Source organism: Nothoprocta perdicaria, unplaced genomic scaffold (genome assembly GCF_003342845.1).
Source record: "Nothoprocta perdicaria isolate Ctin4 unplaced genomic scaffold, notPer1 scaffold_46, whole genome shotgun sequence".
Lineage (NCBI taxonomy): Eukaryota > Metazoa > Chordata > Aves > Tinamiformes > Tinamidae > Nothoprocta > Nothoprocta perdicaria.
In genome coordinates, this window is record NW_020455710.1 from 354,610 (window position 1) to 370,994 (window position 16,385).

The window sequence follows — 16,385 nt, forward strand, 5'->3', positions numbered from 1 at the left end:
GGGGCTCTGCCGCCGTAGGGCCGCGCTGGCCTCCCAGGGCGGCCGTGCGGCGCGGCCCGTCCCGAGGAAGGCAGCCCGGGGCTCCTCCGCGCGGCGCCGCCGTGTGCCGGCGGGAAGCGGCCCGGGAAGGGCGGCGGGAGGCAGCGCCAGGACCCGCCGCGGCCGTTAACGCCGCCCTTGCGCGAGCCCCGCGTGCCCGTTAAGCTTTAGTTAAGCTACAGTTAAATAAAAGTGTGGTCTGCCTTTATTTGCTTTAAGGAATCGCTGTTTTAAAGAAAGCCTYGCTGGGATGAAGCGCGTCGGGGCTCAGCGCCCGCAGACGGGCCGGGCGCCCCGGCCGCATCGCTCCTGGGCTGGTGTCACCACCATTCCCGCGGGTCCGTCCACGCGGAGGCTGCCCAGGAGCACCCAGGAAGCAGCGACGGGCGTGGGGACGTCGCCCCGGCCGCAGAGGGGGCCTGGGTGCCCCGTCCCGTCCCCACGGGGCATCGATTAGGCATTCGTTATCCACAGCACCTCAACGCGCTGGAGGAAACAAAACCCACTCCTCCGTATTTCCCACATAACCGTTTAATTTCCATGTGATTCCCCCTCCATGAAGAGTCCCCTACCCCTCCCGCGGGAGGGTGGGTGGCTTCGCTGAGCGTTGCCGGTCAGGGACAGGAGGGCTCGTGGTGGGGGGCACCCAACACAGCAGAGCGCCCTGGGGCACCCACTGACCCAGTATGATGGGTGAGGGGGTCCCTTGTGCAGCACCCACCAAGAGGGAGCCCTGGGTGCGYGTCCCCCCCGACCCCAGGCCCCAGTTTCATCACTTCAACCCAAAGGGGCAAAATCAGCGACTGAGCGCAGAGATGGGGGGAAGCGGCGGCACTTTCGCTCCCCGCTTTGCTAAAAATACGTATTTTGGAGGACATTCTGCCTGCCCGATTTTAACATAATCCCAGGACGCCACATACTGCTGCTTTCGGCTTCTGGGCTGTCACCTCTTTGTTTAACTCGGTCTTCCCTCAGAATAGATATGTTTAAATTGCTGCGGGAAAGACTCTGATCCAGAATTTGCTTTTGTCACCCGCTGTGATTGCAAGCCCTAGAAACGTCAGGATTAATTCCCGCGTACGTTTCTGCTGGATACCCAGATTTGTAGCTGTCACAGGAGGGCCTGTCCCTCTCCGAGGCGCCGGCGCGGCTGTGTCCCCRCGGGACTGGCTGCTGTTCCCAGCTGGAGCACCTAAGCACCTTCGAAGTGACCCAGGCTGGGTGCAGGTGGCCCCTCCGGGGCTCTGCTGCTTGTGAGCAGAGGGTGAGGTTAGAGCCGGGGGTCCCGAGTGCTGSATTTCCTGCAGAAAGCAGATAACTCCGGGGGGTGTCGCCGGTTACCCACGGGAATAGCGTCTGCTCTAGGCCCTCCCGGGCTTCCCGGGGGGAATGTGCTTCTGCTGTATCGGAAAAGGTAACTGAGGAGCGGGGTCTGCAGGGGTTGGTGACAGCAGGAGGGGCCTTGCAGCATCAAGACTTTTGAAAGGATATGGAGAACTTGGCAGGCATGTAGAAGGGCTTGGGAAATGCCTTGGAAGGGGGGGATGCGAGAACTCGATCTGTTCAGTCCTTATCAAATGGAGGACTGGATGACTTTATTACACTGTAAGTATTTTCCCAGATAGCAGAGAGCTCTTCAATCTTGGGGAAAAAAAATATTGCAATGGGAGTTTTTGTGAAGGATAAAATCAGACCARCTCAGGGTGGAAATACTGTGCAGTGGAAATACTGACCAGGGGCCGTGCTGTTTCTGGTGAGATGGCACCCCTTGGCCAAACTCGCCTTTTGCCCTAGCTAAGCCTTTGGCAGAGGCTGCTAAGTGGGTATTTGCTGGAGCATTCGGGTGGGGAGAGGAGGCGCTTCCTGCTCCRGAGCGCAGGAAGACGTGCACTTACACACGGGAGCCAAGAGTTACTTCTGTTGGCTGCTCGCGTTGAAAGGGCATTTTATCCAGATTATTCATGCGCTGCTGGTAGCTCCAGAGCGCTCCGTGCTACGTCCCGCCTTCGGTTGCACCCGGCGGTTTCGCTGAAGCTGAAGGATCTGTACTGACAGATCTGAAGAAAGTCAGAATTGGAAGTTAAATCGGTTTGCAGCCACTTCTGGTGCACAGCTACGGATCTGGGACAGCGTGATCCCAGCTACGGGCGTAATCCCATTTAAGTGACATATATGCAGATGGAGAAAGTGCTGGTGGGTTTGTTGAGTGGAGTCAAGAGAACTAGAAGACCAGATAAAATAAGGAAGTTTGTGTGTTCTGTTTTATGAAACAGAGGTGAAGGACACGTGATGAAGCAGATCTGCATGGCGAGCTCCAGGCACACAGGGGGTCTCAGAGCTGCAGTGCAGACTGCAGTGCGATTTCCACCTCTAATCCCACGTTCCCCATCGTGCAGCAGTGTTGGATGTATTCCAGTGTGTGCTCAGGGATGCAATGGGACAGGAAACCAGCGGGGTACGGCAGCACTCTGGGATGAGAAGCCTTCGGATGAGCCTTGCTCTTAATGAGTCTCATGTGCAGGAAAACTGAGTGGCTTTCCCGCTGACACAGCCCCCACGACGGGACAAGGCCTTGTTTTCTTTTCCTCCTGGCTCCAGAAATGTGATTGTGCCCTTGAGGGAGAATCCTTGTCTGTCTGGGCTATGTGTGTGTGATGGGGGGTGGACTGGGAGGTCTTCCCTTGGTGGCTGCTCTCTTGCTCGGGGAATGGTTTGTGTGGCCCGTGATGAAGCCAGTCCTTCTTGCAGCACACGGAGAGCTCCAGCTTTGCCAGACTCCAGACAGCCCTTCCTCTGTCCTCATTCTTCCCTTCCTTCTGCTGTGCAGAATAAGAGATGTGTGTGCGATTGTCCGAGCCCTACACGTAACATCAGGTGTGACTTGGAGCTGAAATGCACCTGGCCAACGCACAGGGTGTTAATGAAGGAGGGAACTCGCACGGTCGGAGGAAGGAGACAGCAAAGGGCCTGAGCCTGCCCCGCAGAGCCCTGTGTGAAGCGACGGAGAGCAGGGCTCCAGGTGGTCACCCTGGTCCCTGCGGTGACCAGCCCGCAGCTCCAGCTGCACAACAAGATGCTGCTGAGGAACAAGTGCTGCAGATGCTGCTGTGGACCTCAGGTGCGGAGCTCGGAAAGCTCTTCTGGGTTGTGTCACTGACGATTCCCCAGCCAAATACTTTCTTCATTCAAATTGACAGGTTTCCCAGCAGCTGTCTGCTAAATCCAAAGCAGGTTTCGTAACTGGCCTTCTTTCCCCAGGGGCCCTGGAACAGCTTTTGTTGTCTTTTCATCCTGATTAAACTGTTTTCTTTTTTTGGGTGTGTGGGGAGGGAGGTGGTAAAGAACGAACTGAATGCCTTTAGTCTTCTCCAACCTTAAATGTCATAAATCCAAGTGCAGCTTTCTATCCCTCCTTTCTTGGTGTTGTTGGTACTCTAGCTCTTCCTTTGGAATCAGTCCTTGGCCTCTTGTGCCAGGCTCTGCTGCTGTTGGGGCTCTTGCTGACTTGCTGGGAAAGGGATCTAAGTGGCTATGGAGAAGCTGGGAGCCTTGGATACTTTGGGGCCATATGAGGAGTCCCTGTGAGCTCCTCCTTCGTGTCACCTGAGGGCTGGCGGGGTGCGAATGACCCCACACAGGCTGCGGGATAAAAGTGTCATCGCTTGGACACCCCAGGGCTCAGTTCAGATAAACCAGCACCCACAGCCCCTGGTACTGCTGAACAACTTGTGCACAGCCTGTGGTGAGGGTGCCTGCTGGGGTTTGGAGCCTGAGCCGCATGTTYTGCCGAGCAGGACCTTGCTCTGATGGAGGTGTCGGCCCTCGCATGTGGACGGTGGTCTCGTTTGACTCCTCCTAAATGCTTACCCAGTGTTCGAGTGACGGTCTGTAGCACTCACGGTGTCTGTCCAGCYGTCTTTGCATCTGCTTGCTTGGACTAATAATCACCAGCTCCTCTGGCAGGTGGAATTTCATGCAGGGAAGGCCCCAAGTGTCGCTGCTGGGGCGACGTGTCCCGATGCCTCCCCGCTTGCTCCAGGCCTGCAGGATGGAGCCGCTTCTGCTGCCCCATGGCCTGGCCAGCCTGGTCCCATGTGGCAACACATTCCAGAGCAAGAGTTGGCTGCCAGACACCTCAGGTGGGTGGTGATGGCCTCTCCCCTGCCCCGTGTGCAGGAGCTTCCCCACTTCCTTGGAGCACTTCACCTGCAGATGCCCACAGTGGTGGAAAAYGACTTTGCAACTCGCCTTGAGAAGTCCCTGCTGGGATGGAGAACAAAACACACCTGGACTCTCCATTCCTAAGCAATGCGCAGCCTTGGCTGCCCCATCAGCTTTGGAACTTCACACCTTTAAAAGCTAAACCAACCACCTGGCTCTTCAAAACCTGTCACAAACTACTGGAGCTGGTGTCTGGTRCTGCTGAGCAGCAACACTGCTGCCGCCTAAACCAGACCAGTAAAAACGAGCGTCTGAGGGATGAGGAGGCTGTGAGTCACAGTCGGGATYGAGAGGTTCCCTCTTGCTCACCTGGTTAGCTCTGCCCTTGGAACGGTGCTGCCTGAGGAAGCAGACAGCGCCAGCCTTCCCCTGGGCGTTCCTGCTCATAACAACAATCAGCTGCCATCTGCCAGCGGGCTGGCAGGATAAAACTGGGGAATTCTTCCTCATTAATGGTCAGATTCCAGGGTTGGAAAGTCACAGCAGTCCAGGGAGAAGCAGCTTGGTAGGGTCGTGCATTGAGGGACATGGGGAGGGAACAGGAGTCGCAGGAATGGACTGACTGTGGCTGAAATCTGATGCTCCAGGGGCGCAGGCTTGTGGCATCCAGAAAGCAGTCATCTATCATGGACTTATTGTGCACTGAAGGTTAATCCCCTTGAAACGTATCCCTGGTGCTTCCTCGCTAAGCCGCGAGGCYGGGGCTGCCTGTGCCTGCTGGCTGGTGTCTCTTAGGTCTGCTCTCCCAGGGCTGGTGCGATTAGTTTCAGGATGCTAAAACCAGCCCCACGGGCCCTCGCGCTGCTGCCGGCTCCCCGGCCTCTCCCTGCGGCTGGGAGCCCAGGGCCCATTCACCTGCTAAGCCCTTCCCTTCCCCGCTCGTTTGTCCCAGCCCTCGGAGCATGGAGGGAAAAGTGCAATGCCGAGAACAAATGGGAATTCTTCTTGCCTTTGGAAATCAAACCCAGTCCGTTTAAATCGTTTGTTCTCTTTGAGATTTCCCCGCGTGCCATTGAGAGAGGTCTCCTGTGATGGAGTCAAAGCCTCGGTGCTGAGCAGGGGACAAGGCAGGGGAATCCATCCCTCTTCCTTTCGTGTTGCTGCCTCCTCTCCCTCCCGCTCTCCCTAAAAAAGGGATCAAATGAAACCTGCAGGGCAGATGGATTGGCTTTCAYAGGTTGCCTGCTCAATAAACATGGTTAAAGCAGAGGAGTTGGGGCTTTTTAAGACCACAAAGCTGGGGAGCAAGGAGCGTGTGATGCACGGGGAGAGCCTGCTCGCCCATAGCTCCCTTGGAGCAGGAGATTTCCTGAGGGGCTGGAGCCCARCTGCGGCCACAGGCGGTGGAAGGGGCCTGGGGAACCTGCTTCGTTTTGCTGGTGGGTGAATGGGAGTGAAAAACGTCTCAGTGGCCTCTCCTGCACCCTGCAGAGGCCCGGGAGGGACTTGTAGCCAGAACAAGCTCTCCCAGGGTGGGCCTGAACACGTCATTTAGCTCCCGTAGCCTATTCAGAGATGCAAGTTTCCAAACTGGCAGCAAAGCTGAGACTCCGTCAAGTGCTTGAAGTGCCCTGGAAGCTGCTGCCGCCCTCTGAAGGGTCCCTATTTAAAGCTGAGCAGTCTTCAATGTGTCTGCCGTGTACAAAGGACTCCTCTAGTCTGAACACTCACCGACTATGTTTACTGGCAGGAAAGCTTAGGGGAGTAATGAACTCGGGAAACTGCTTATCTAGAGTCAAAGTATTTTGAAACAAAAGGTGTTTTTGTCCTGGAAACCAAATGATATCATGCATTCAGTAAACAAAGCTGAAAGATACTGTGTCTCAAGTGCCCCACGCTCAGAAAACTTCACAAAGGACCACAGCACTTCGCCCTCGCCCATCCCCTCCAGTTGACATGTGTTCAGGCGTCTGGGAGCAAGAGGCATGCTTCTTTTTCAGTAGTTTTGGTCTTGGTTTTTCTTTGGGGGTTTGCTTTAATGTAAATTCACGACCCGTCTCTCCGAAGGCCTCATTAATAGGGTGTGAACTGGGGGGGAAGGTGCCGCGAAGCGCTGCTTGTGGAGGAGCGTGTGCGGTTGGGTGCTCCGCGGGGCCCGCAGAGCTGCTGCCCTTTCATCCAGGACGTCTCCGCTCTCGAGGTGAGAGGAAATCATTCCCGTGTCCAGGGATCCCGGGATCCGCTCACCCCGCCAAAGCAGATCCGCCTACAGCAGCGGGAAGCTCTAGGGGGGTTAGCCTCACACAAACGTGGAATAATGAAGGAGAGGAGTCCAAATGGAGTCGTCATAGGGCGGTCGGGCGTGCAGGGCCTCCCAAGCACACGCCTGCAGGGTGCCTGCAGGGTTTGGGCTCCCGGGAGCACTTGCTGCTCTCTCCTTGCAGCCCCGGGGTGCATGGGCTGTGCCCTGGGCAAGGGCCAGTGTGGAGGAGGGAAGATGCCCGCTGTGTCCCAGGGTGGAGAAGGGTGTCCCTTTTTCCTGTCGTGCCTGAATTCTTGGGGACCSCTGCGTTAGAGACGTTCCCTCGATGGCAACAGGCCGTGTATTATTTATGGTGCTCATAGCACTCGGCCCGGCCACCCTGGGTGCCGGGGACAAACAGCGGGCAAGRACGGCCCAGTTGCCGCACACGGGAGCATCCGCAGGCCACCGGAGCGGCTCCCGGCTCATTCCCGAGCACAGCTAGGGGTTAAATCTGCTGGCCCTGAGCTGTCCTGCACAGAGCTTATCCCTTTGCTAAGGGATAGGGCTGCTCTGCAGAGCTAAAACACTAAAACACAGTAACAGCGGCCAGGAGGAGCCCTGGACCAGGAGGAGTCCTGGACCAGGAGGAGTCTCCGGACCAGGACAAGCTCTGCGCGCTGCTCCGATGACTYGGTGGTGCTGCCGTGGGTTTGTTACCGTGCTCGGCTCTGCCTAAACCCACAGCTTCATTTGCTCGTAGCCGGCGCTCTGGTTCTCGTCGCGCACCCCCTTGGCTGCTGACGTAGCTRTAACTGCCTGCAAACTAATTGGCCGCAGTTTTGTTGGCCCAGAGCAAATTGTTTGCTGATGTCTCACGAGTTTGTAGGTGGTAGACTGGATCTGCGGGGCGCTGCGTCCTCTGCACCCCCCTGCACCGCTCTGCTTAGTGTGTGATTAATAAAAGTTAGTGTTTGGGAGCGGGTAGGCAGAGCCACTGCCCCGGGCGCCTGCGGTGTGGCCAAGGAGCTTGAGAGGAGGTAAAAATGGGAAGAAACTGGTGCTGAGCACCTCCCGAAGCTGAGAGCCCTTAGGTGTCGTTCGTTGTCTTTTCCCCCTTGAGYTGAATCAGGGTCTGGATGCAGGGAGGGGCTGGAGGAGCCCTGCAGGCAGGGCAGAGCCGGCAGCGCTTCCCGTCCCCTCCGTTGGAAAGGGGGCTCCGCTCCGAGGGGCTCGGGGGTCCTCAGCCGCCCCGCAGGCTGCTTTGCTCCCCCTTCGCCGCGCCGACGAAAGCCAACATCAACAGCCTTCAATTAATGCTACGCTGCAAGCTCAAGGCTACGGGAGCAGGAATTAATATCCCTGAGACTTGTCTAGTTCTGCCTTTTCTGACACCTCCTAATTTTCCATGCAAATTGTCTTAYAGATCTTTAGCTCAAAGGCGGTGTTGTTTGCTGGGGGAGTCTGGCTTGTCTGCCTGGAAATCACCCAGCCTAACGGCAGGGTTGCAGCAGCTCCGACTGCCCTGCCTGGATGCCCTATATGTGCCTATACGAATAACCGCTGCATCTATAGCCGGTCAGCACGAATTTCTGCTCTGCTGACTACTGTAAGGCCGTATGCGATAGCCCCATGCGTGCAAATTGTGCTTATAATAACACAGGGTGTTTAATCCTCCTTTTACATTCATGCAGCTCTGCATAGCAGCAGGGGTAGCTCTTACGCACCTATTAAAAAATGAGCTCAGATTTCTGCCTACCGGAGTCAAGAAAATTCAGCCAGTGCTGCAGGAAGGAAGTGAAGGCGTGAGCACAGCTGAACAGCTGAAGGGAGAGCTGATCAAATGCACCGATTCCCTCAGCTCCAGGGATGTTGCTGCACACTCTGACTTCACAGAAAACCAAATCAGGCCTCTGACTCATAAAACTAATCAGAAAATGAGAATAAGCTTTGTAAGTCATTCAAGCATTTAAAAGTAATTCACCATTTAATTATTATTTTTTTAATATCTATTGACTAGCTCCAATTTAACTGCTGATAACTCAATCACCCCAGCGTGACACAGGCCAGAACTCGTCACACCAAGTTCCCTATACGTGAACAAGGTGCGGGAGGCGTCAGCATCCCGCCCCGTGCTGGGAGATTGCAATAGGGAAATTACCTTAGTCTGCACAATATAATTATGAAGTCTTTTAATTTARCTCAGTTTTAAAGTCTGAACTGGAGATGGGAAGCACAATAGCGTCATTAACAACCCCACGGGAGAAGGGGAGGTTTTGCTGAAATTGTCCCTGTTTGACCCCTGGTTATAGGAGCAAACCCCTGTGAGCCCTGCTGAACATGAAGCCTTCGTCCTCTTCAACAGTTSCCTTCCTAGGACCATCTCCGCAAAAGAGGGTCTGAGTTGTCCAGAGCACTTGAAATATTCATGCTCTCAGTGAGGAGATAGGATGGAAACACAGAGGGCTTGGGCAGCACCTTTCGTTGCAGGTTGGCAGAGGGGTTCAAGCCTCTYGGAGGGGCTGCTGGTTCCTCATAACCGTTTCCTTTCCAAACGCGACTTATAAATGCATATATCTATATATACGTATATTTTTCACTTGGAGGTGTTTGTGGTTCACGCTAATGTGTCCTAAAATGCAGCCATTAGCACCAAAGTGTCGGATCTGATGCGAAGCAGCAGGATGGGGTAATGGAAGCGACATACGGAGCTGCTGCTGCCAACTGTGTCCCTGTGACACGAGGCTGTCCAGGTGCAGGTCACCAGGTGGCTCCTGTCTCTATAGAGCATTTTTTTCTTCTTGAGAGGTGGTCATAAAAGTTCCTCCTTGGATTTTGCTAGGGCCAAGTCTGGTTCATCCTTCTCTTTTCCCTGTTGTTGCATCCTTTAGTTTGGCTGGGAACAATACGTATGCAGAAGTTTCTCCAGCTCACCCACTGCTGCCTTCTACCCTGAGATAGCTGCGTATGGCGGGAATGCAACACAGGTAAATTAGTTTCTGCAGGGCTTTTTATTAAAAACAGCTTTAGAAATATGAAGTGTTGCTCAGAGAGCAACTTGGTAACTGCCTGCAACGTCTCCATGAGGTCTCGCATCCCTCTCGCAATGCTTAGCACGGTAGCTAAAGGATAGAAAAGAATCCCCTTGGGGCCACCATGCTCCTGCAATGGTATCTGAGACCATTATCACATGAACAGATGGATACAGAATTTAAAGAAATGGAGGTTGCAGCTTCTCAGCTGATCTACCCAGGCCCTGATGCTCTTAGGGGTCTTCAGTGCTTTTCTCGGTCACTTATTTTGGTGCTTTTGGTGCTCAACTTCTGATAGCTGCCTTCCTTTTCCTGCATCATCCACTGTTCTTTTCTGGTTTCCTTTCCTGTGCTAAAAGGCAGAGTCAAGATAAGTAGTTGCTTTTCTCAGCCATGGTATTGACTTTATCTGAGACTCCAGTCTGCACTTCCCAAGGATAAAATGGCAATAATTCGTCTCCTTTTTCTAGCCACTTTCTGAGGTTTGGGCCATTAATACCTGTGAATTATTGGATCCAAGGAAGGAGGGGAGAGCAGCACGTGAGCTCTCCTCCTTGGCCTCCTTTAGCAGTGCTGCTGCCATCATTTTGGCGGGGTGACCAGAGACCCAAGAGCAGATGTCAGACTCCTGCATCTCGCAGCCCCTCAAGAAGCTTCTGACATGACTCAGGACTGGTTTCATTGGYCTTACTGTGGTTGTATTTCATTAATTTCAATGGAGCTGCTGCTGGGAGAGCAAAACCTGACCATATTCAGCATAACCCCTTTCCCACTTTCATTCAAAGCTGGTTTGCTCCCCTTCCAGCTCCTCAGGAAAAATACAAAAAAAAACAAGTAATTAGCTAGGCTGTGTTGATGTAATGAATGGTGGGCTGGATTTGCCGGGCAAAGAGCTCCTGAGCATGTAGGAGACGTCCTAATTACCCTGATTGAGATATTATGATGCAGGGCTGATGGGGAGGTGCTGGAATGTTTTGCTTTTTAACCAAAGTCTGAGAGTGTCAGGAGAAGAGGGGGGGGATCTCATTAAATTCCCCCCCAGAATGAGGTGCARTTTATTTCCCGCAGAGCAATCGATGCTTCCCATGCTCCAGAAAGACTGAATATTAATTCCAGCAAACGGGCCCCTTCTCGTTCAGCCGCCAGGATCGGTGTTTTTAAACCGAGCTATCGTGTCAGGATTGGCTGGGGGCCGCAGCTCCGCAGCTTGGCACAACACAGCTCAGCCCGCGAGCAAATGTTTTGCACTTTCTTTAATGACAGTGGTTGGCTGGGGAAACGTATCTGGACTTGAATAAAAATAGAGGATAAGAAAACTTGTTCTCACTCTGAGAGGTGACGTTTTATTCCCTTAGATTTTCACTTCTGAAAGCAGCTTCCTGTTGATAATGCAGCTTGTTCACGTTACTGGCGCGCTTAGATGTCTGAGTTGAGGATTAGAATCTAAAAAGACTTGACCTTAAAATAAAAATTCCTAAAATCCTTTGGGTGTTGAGGTCTGACGTCTTCATTTCCAAGCGAGCAGGAAGGAGAACAACAGGAGACCTCACACGAGCGGTGCCATCGGGCCAGGTCCTTCTCCTGCCTGTTTCCCTCACAGGTGGAGGGACCTGGCTTCAGCAGAAGGTGCATCTCCAAGTATCCTTCTCCTACCAAAACCATCTTCAAGCTCCASTTGAGGTGGTTTCACTCCCCAATTCCACTACACCTGTGTCCCTACCAAATGTGCTACCGCRAAACAGGCTGCTCACTTTGTCTTTCTTTGCTCCAGCTCAGTGGGAGAGAAGGTTCCAGGCCATGCCCCTGAGCTTGCAGGGTGGCAGCAYGATGGCCTGTTCTCCTTGCGGTGTCTCCTTGGAAAATGCAGTGTCTGTGAGTGTTTTCTGGGGAAGCAGCTCACGGCAGCCTGCTGTGAAGGCAGGCAGTCGAAGACAGAGTGTGTGGCACCCTCCAAGGTGGAGTTTGGGAACAGCCACTGTCCCCAGGACAGCTCRGTAGGGTCTGTGACCCAGCGGATCTTCCCTCACGCGATACTAATGCTGCACTCTGCACCCTGGGCCACCTTCTGCTCCCTGTTAGTTGTGCTGGAAATCCGCTAGCAGCCATGGAGCACACGGAAGCTCACGCTGGCGCACGGGCAGAGCCGTGCACGGCTGAGCCTCGAGCCTGTGGCGGCACTTGTGTCACTCAGCCGCATGTTGCGAGGGTGACGCTGATGTAGCCTGACTTCCTCAGGAGGAGGAATGGAGGCTCCTTCTCTCAAACGCTTGACCCTGGGAGTGCTGCCGTTACCCAGTGCAAATACTGCGAGAGCAGCAGCTCTTGGATCCCGAACGGCTGCCGGGGCTGTTCCCCCAGCGCATGTGAGCAGGGCATGAAGACTTTAAAAACAGACAGTCTCCAACGCCCTTCTGTAATGAGGGCTGACGTCTCCCGCCCGAGGGCCCCTCGCCCGTGCAGCGTGTTCCCTGCTCSAATGCCACCCTGTAAATAGGGCGCCTGGTGCCTGGAGGAGGGCAGTGCCCAGAGGGCTTCTCCGGCAGAGCATCGGGGCTCTCTCTGCGATGCCCTTCTGCTTCTGCTGCTCCGTGTCATTTATCCGCTCGCTGCTGCTGGAGCTTCTCTGTAGCCGGGAAGGGGTAGAGAGCAGGTCCCAGTGCTTGAAACCWTCCAAATGAATGGGGAGCCCAGTCAAGTTTCCCCTCTCTCATCTCCTCCGTCTCTTCCCTCTATGGGGATGTGTCCCCCGGCCCGTAGCAGAGAGGGGGCAAGCGGAGGGGCTGCAGGAGGAGCCCAGGCCCTGGCCATGCTGCCGGTGCCCATGGCAGGTGAGCGAGGAGAGGCTGCCAGGTCCTCCAGCCTCGCTCCAGGAGAGGAGCGAGTTGTTGCTGGGGGCCCCTGCATGCGGCAGAAGGACTCAGATGGGGCGAGCGGTCTGAGGACATTTCCCTACCTGCCCCATGGCGGCTCTATTCAATGGAATGAGTCCAATTAGCTGCCTGGGAGGTGTGACGAGAGGCGATTAGTCACCTCCTGCTTCATYTGGGGCCTGAATCACCCCATGCTGCCCTCCCACCCTCGCCAGCTGCCAGGGCTAGTGCTCCCCGGCACATCCCGGGAGTTACTGTGCTCCACATCGCGGGGGTTACTGCTCCCTGGCACATCCCGGGGGTTACTGCTCTCCRTATCATGGAGGTTACTGYTCCCYRGCACATCMCRGGGGTTACTGCTCTCCATATCATGGAGGTTATTGCTCCCCAGTACATCCCTGGGGTTACTGCCCCCCGCATCACACTGCTCTGTGCTCCTGGGCAGGCTGAGCTCCGCGGACACCTCAGAAGCAGAGCAGAGCTTGGGGCAGGACACGAGGCCTTCAGGAGCACGGCTCGGGACGGACCAGGAGCAGGGCAGAGATCAGACCTACCCATCCCCACACTGTGCAAGAACCCAGGCAACTCTCCGGCACCTGGGAAAACCGTTGGTGACGAGAGCCGAGGAATGTTCCCTCGTTCAGCATAGCAGGCCGTGGGGCTGAGCAGCTAGGCCAGAGGGCACCTTTTGTCCTCTTATCTTATTGATATCGTTTTATTCCGCCCCCCCGCCCCGTTTGTTTAGATGGGTCTCKCTTGGCTCCTGTCAGGCAAACGGCGCTGGAGTCCGTGTGAGCGAGAGGCTCGAGGGCCGCGCGCGGCGTGTCCATGGCGCCCTCCTCGCTGCGCGTCCTGCCGCGCGCGGCCCCGCTGCGGCCTCTGCGTCCGCTCYGGCCTCTGCTGCTCAGCTGCGCCTTTTAGTCACACTCTGGGTAATTGAGACAGCGGGGGCACATTACAAATACGAGGAACAAGAAAACATAACGGGGGCGCATTACAAATACGAGGAAGGAGAAAACATAATGGGGAGGAAGCCAGGCGCGGCGCAGAGCATTGACAGGAGGCTGAGGTAACAAAGCCAGCCTGGAGAAGGAAGGAAAATCGGGAGGATGCTTGGCAGTGCCGAGGTGGTGCTGGGCGGAAAGCGAGTGCCGGGCCTAGCTGGGYGCTGGGCTCCGGGGAGCTGGTGGACGGGGGTGGTTGGAGGGTGCTGGTGCCAATGAGAGTGCACGGGGAGCCTAAAGGTGGCCCCTGAGCACAGGGAAGGTCTCTCCCAAGGGCCCACCRTCTGCTCGGGACCTCTTGTCAGCCCCTTCTCCTGGGTCCCACAGAGCCGCAGCTGGGGGGATGGCCCCGGTCAGCCCAACCGTGGGGTTTTAAGCACAGGTGGGTCAGYCTGTGAGTCACGGTAGGCAGGAACAGGCTGGGTCGACCATAAACACCTTTATTGTGAGCCAGATAACATCTTCAGTGTGCAGCTCTCCAGAGCCTGGACAACTCCACTCTCAGTTTTCCCTTCCCTCATAGTTTCCTCATTGCTGCTCGTAAAGGAAAAAGAACCCCCAACCTTTGCTGTCTCCTCCCAGAGTCCCAGTCCTCCTTGGAACTTCCTCACAGGAGAAAAATAACACAATATCTTTACTTGAAAGCAAGGGGGGTTTGGCACAGCACATGTTTGACCTTCACTGTGAAGCCCTTAATTGAAATTACTGACCAAAGAGAAAAAAAAAAAAAAGAAAAGAAAAATCCCATGGAAAGCAGCAGCACAGGTGAAAATTCCTGGCAGTCCAGCTGGGGAAACCTCTGAAAGCCYCACAGTTTCAGAGCTCCATATGTGTTAGCGCGTAGCTGATCTGAGCTGCCTTTTTCTTTAGTCTTTGTAATGAGCAAAATGATTTCCTACTCACTGACTGCTGAAGCCACAKGTGCAAACCAGACATTTCATTTTTCCTCTTGAATGTTGTGATGCGTTGGGTGTTTTGAGGAAGCTGCAAAGGAAGGCRGCCTCCTCTGAGCCGCCTTTCCACRTCCTCTCCCTCCACAGGTCTCTGCACAGGGTRGTTTTTAGAGCTGTGGTTGTAACTCTCTGCTTGGGCTTCCCTGATGCCTGTGCAGACCTTGACACCCAAGAGTAACATGAGGAACTAGCACTGAGAAAACAAGCTCCTCATCATGAAAAGTGACAAATTTGGTGTCAGCAGCAGTAGTTTTAGTGAATTATTTACAGTCCCTTGAAGCAAGACAATCGCCCTTGCCTGATTTTGTTTGTAATATTTACGATTGGCATCAAAATTAGTCAGTTCTGGAAAAGATACTGTTTGCCAAACAGTACGGCAGTCAGGGCAGGAGCAAAGACCAAACAGCAGACTCAGATGCGACACCTGGCCCCATGACATATCGCCCTTCTCTTTGCTTCTAGGATAAGAGCACAGACGGCAGAGCTCACCGGTCATTTTTTCTAACCAAAAATGAATACGTAAGTTTGTTTTTCAAAGGTTCAAGTTTTGAATCAAGAGGCTCCGTATCAGCGCGTTACTTAGAAACACGGGTCATGTCCTGGGGAGGGGAATCACTGGGCAGTGCTTATATGGGTCTGACTCCTCCACGCCAACGCTCCGCAGCTGAAATCTTCTTCCTCTCCTTTCTCTCTCGTTTCCCTTCATCCCCTTCAGGGTGCAGTAGCCAGCATGGCAGAAGAGCCCTCCTGTGCTGGAGTGTCAAGAAGAGGCCGAATGCAGCATCTCATGGGCCAAACCTTGCCCTGGAGCCACCACACGGGCCCCTAGTGAACAGCCACAGTCACGGGCAACGAGCGTGGGGGAAAGTCCTCCAGGAACGGAGTCTGCTGAGTGGATTCCGGCAGCAATTTCAGGCRGACGCTGGCCTCGGTCATGCTGTTGTTGTTGGCAGAGCTGCTGTTGCGACGTGGCTCTTTTGCAGGGCGAATGGCCACCAAGAACTGCCGCTTGAAGGTCTCACTGAGGGCGATGTAGAGGAAGGGGTTGAGGCAGCTGTTGGCGTAGCCCAAGCCGATGGCAAAGTTGTAGGCGTAAAAGAAGGCCACGGACGGGCTGTCAATGCTGAGGTGAGCCAGCTGGAGGACGTAGAAGGGGGCCCAGCAGATGAAAAAGGCAGAGCAGATGGCAACTGCCATGCGGGTGACTCTCTTGGTGCGCAGCCGGAGACTCCTTTGGGGCAGCGGCACCACCGCCGTGGCCATGTGCTGGAGGATCTTAAAATAGACCACGCAGATGACAGCGAGGGGCACAGCGAACGCCAGCGTGAACTGGTACAGGGTGAACCAGTAGACGTCYGTGTCCGGGTTGGGAAGCAAGAGAGCACAGCGGACGCTACCGTCCTCCAGAGGCATGAGGCCCGCGTACATCCACACGGGGATGATGGTGAGGAAGGAGAGCAGCCACACCAAGCAGATAACCAGCGTTGCCACACACGGCGTCCGGACACAGGCCGATTTCAGCGGGTAGACGGTGGCCAGGTAGCGGTCCAGGGTCATCGCCGTGAGGATGTTGGTGCTGGTGATCTGACTGTTGGCGTCCAGGGCAGTGATGAGGGTGCACAGGGGAGCTCCAAAGTACCACGAGCCATTTCCCAGGAGCTGGTGGATGAGGAACGGCATGCCCAGGAGGAAGAGGAGGTCCACAATGGAGAGATTGAAAATGAAAATGTCAGGCACGGTCTGCTTGCACTTGAGCTTCTTCTTCCTGATGATGGTGTAGATGACGATGACGTTTCCCACGATACCCAGGAAACAGATGATGCCGAACAGGCTGGGCATGATCACATTGGTGTGCGGCGCTGCCTTCGCTGCTTCTGCCAAAAGAAASCCCAGCGCAGCTCGTCGGCCGTCCCCAGGGACAGGCGCCCACCCTGCTGGCACCCGGACCCCCCTCCAAGACGTAGCCTGAACCACAAGCAGCGCTTGGAGAGGTTTCACTGCAATAATGGGCATTTCCTTCCCTCCCAACCCACCTAATTCTGACCATGGAGACCRTCTTTCCTCAGCTCTCCTGGGGACCTCTT

The 16,385-nt window shown here is 55.0% G+C and overlaps 2 protein-coding genes across 2 annotated transcripts in view; both read right to left on the bottom strand.

The window, feature by feature from the left end:
* The window catches only part of TSEN54 (tRNA splicing endonuclease subunit 54), a 21,045-nt gene extending 8,609 nt beyond the window's left edge, over positions 1–12,436 (bottom strand). Inside the window, exons 1-2 of the mRNA XM_026046833.1 lie at positions 12,428–12,436; positions 7,188–7,261 (exon numbers count right to left, since the gene is read on the bottom strand). Of these exons, the coding sequence (XP_025902618.1) occupies positions 7,188–7,261; positions 12,428–12,436 (83 nt within the window). The remainder of the gene's footprint in view (positions 1–7,187; positions 7,262–12,427) is intronic.
* Positions 12,437–15,126: 2,690 nt separating this feature from the next.
* Positions 15,127–16,155, bottom strand: LOC112953791 (melanin-concentrating hormone receptor 1-like). The gene has a single exon (XM_026046910.1). It carries the CDS (start codon positions 16,138–16,140, stop codon positions 15,127–15,129), a length of 1,014 nt encoding a protein of 337 aa, XP_025902695.1. The 5' UTR covers positions 16,141–16,155.
* Positions 16,156–16,385: the final 230 nt, after the last annotated feature.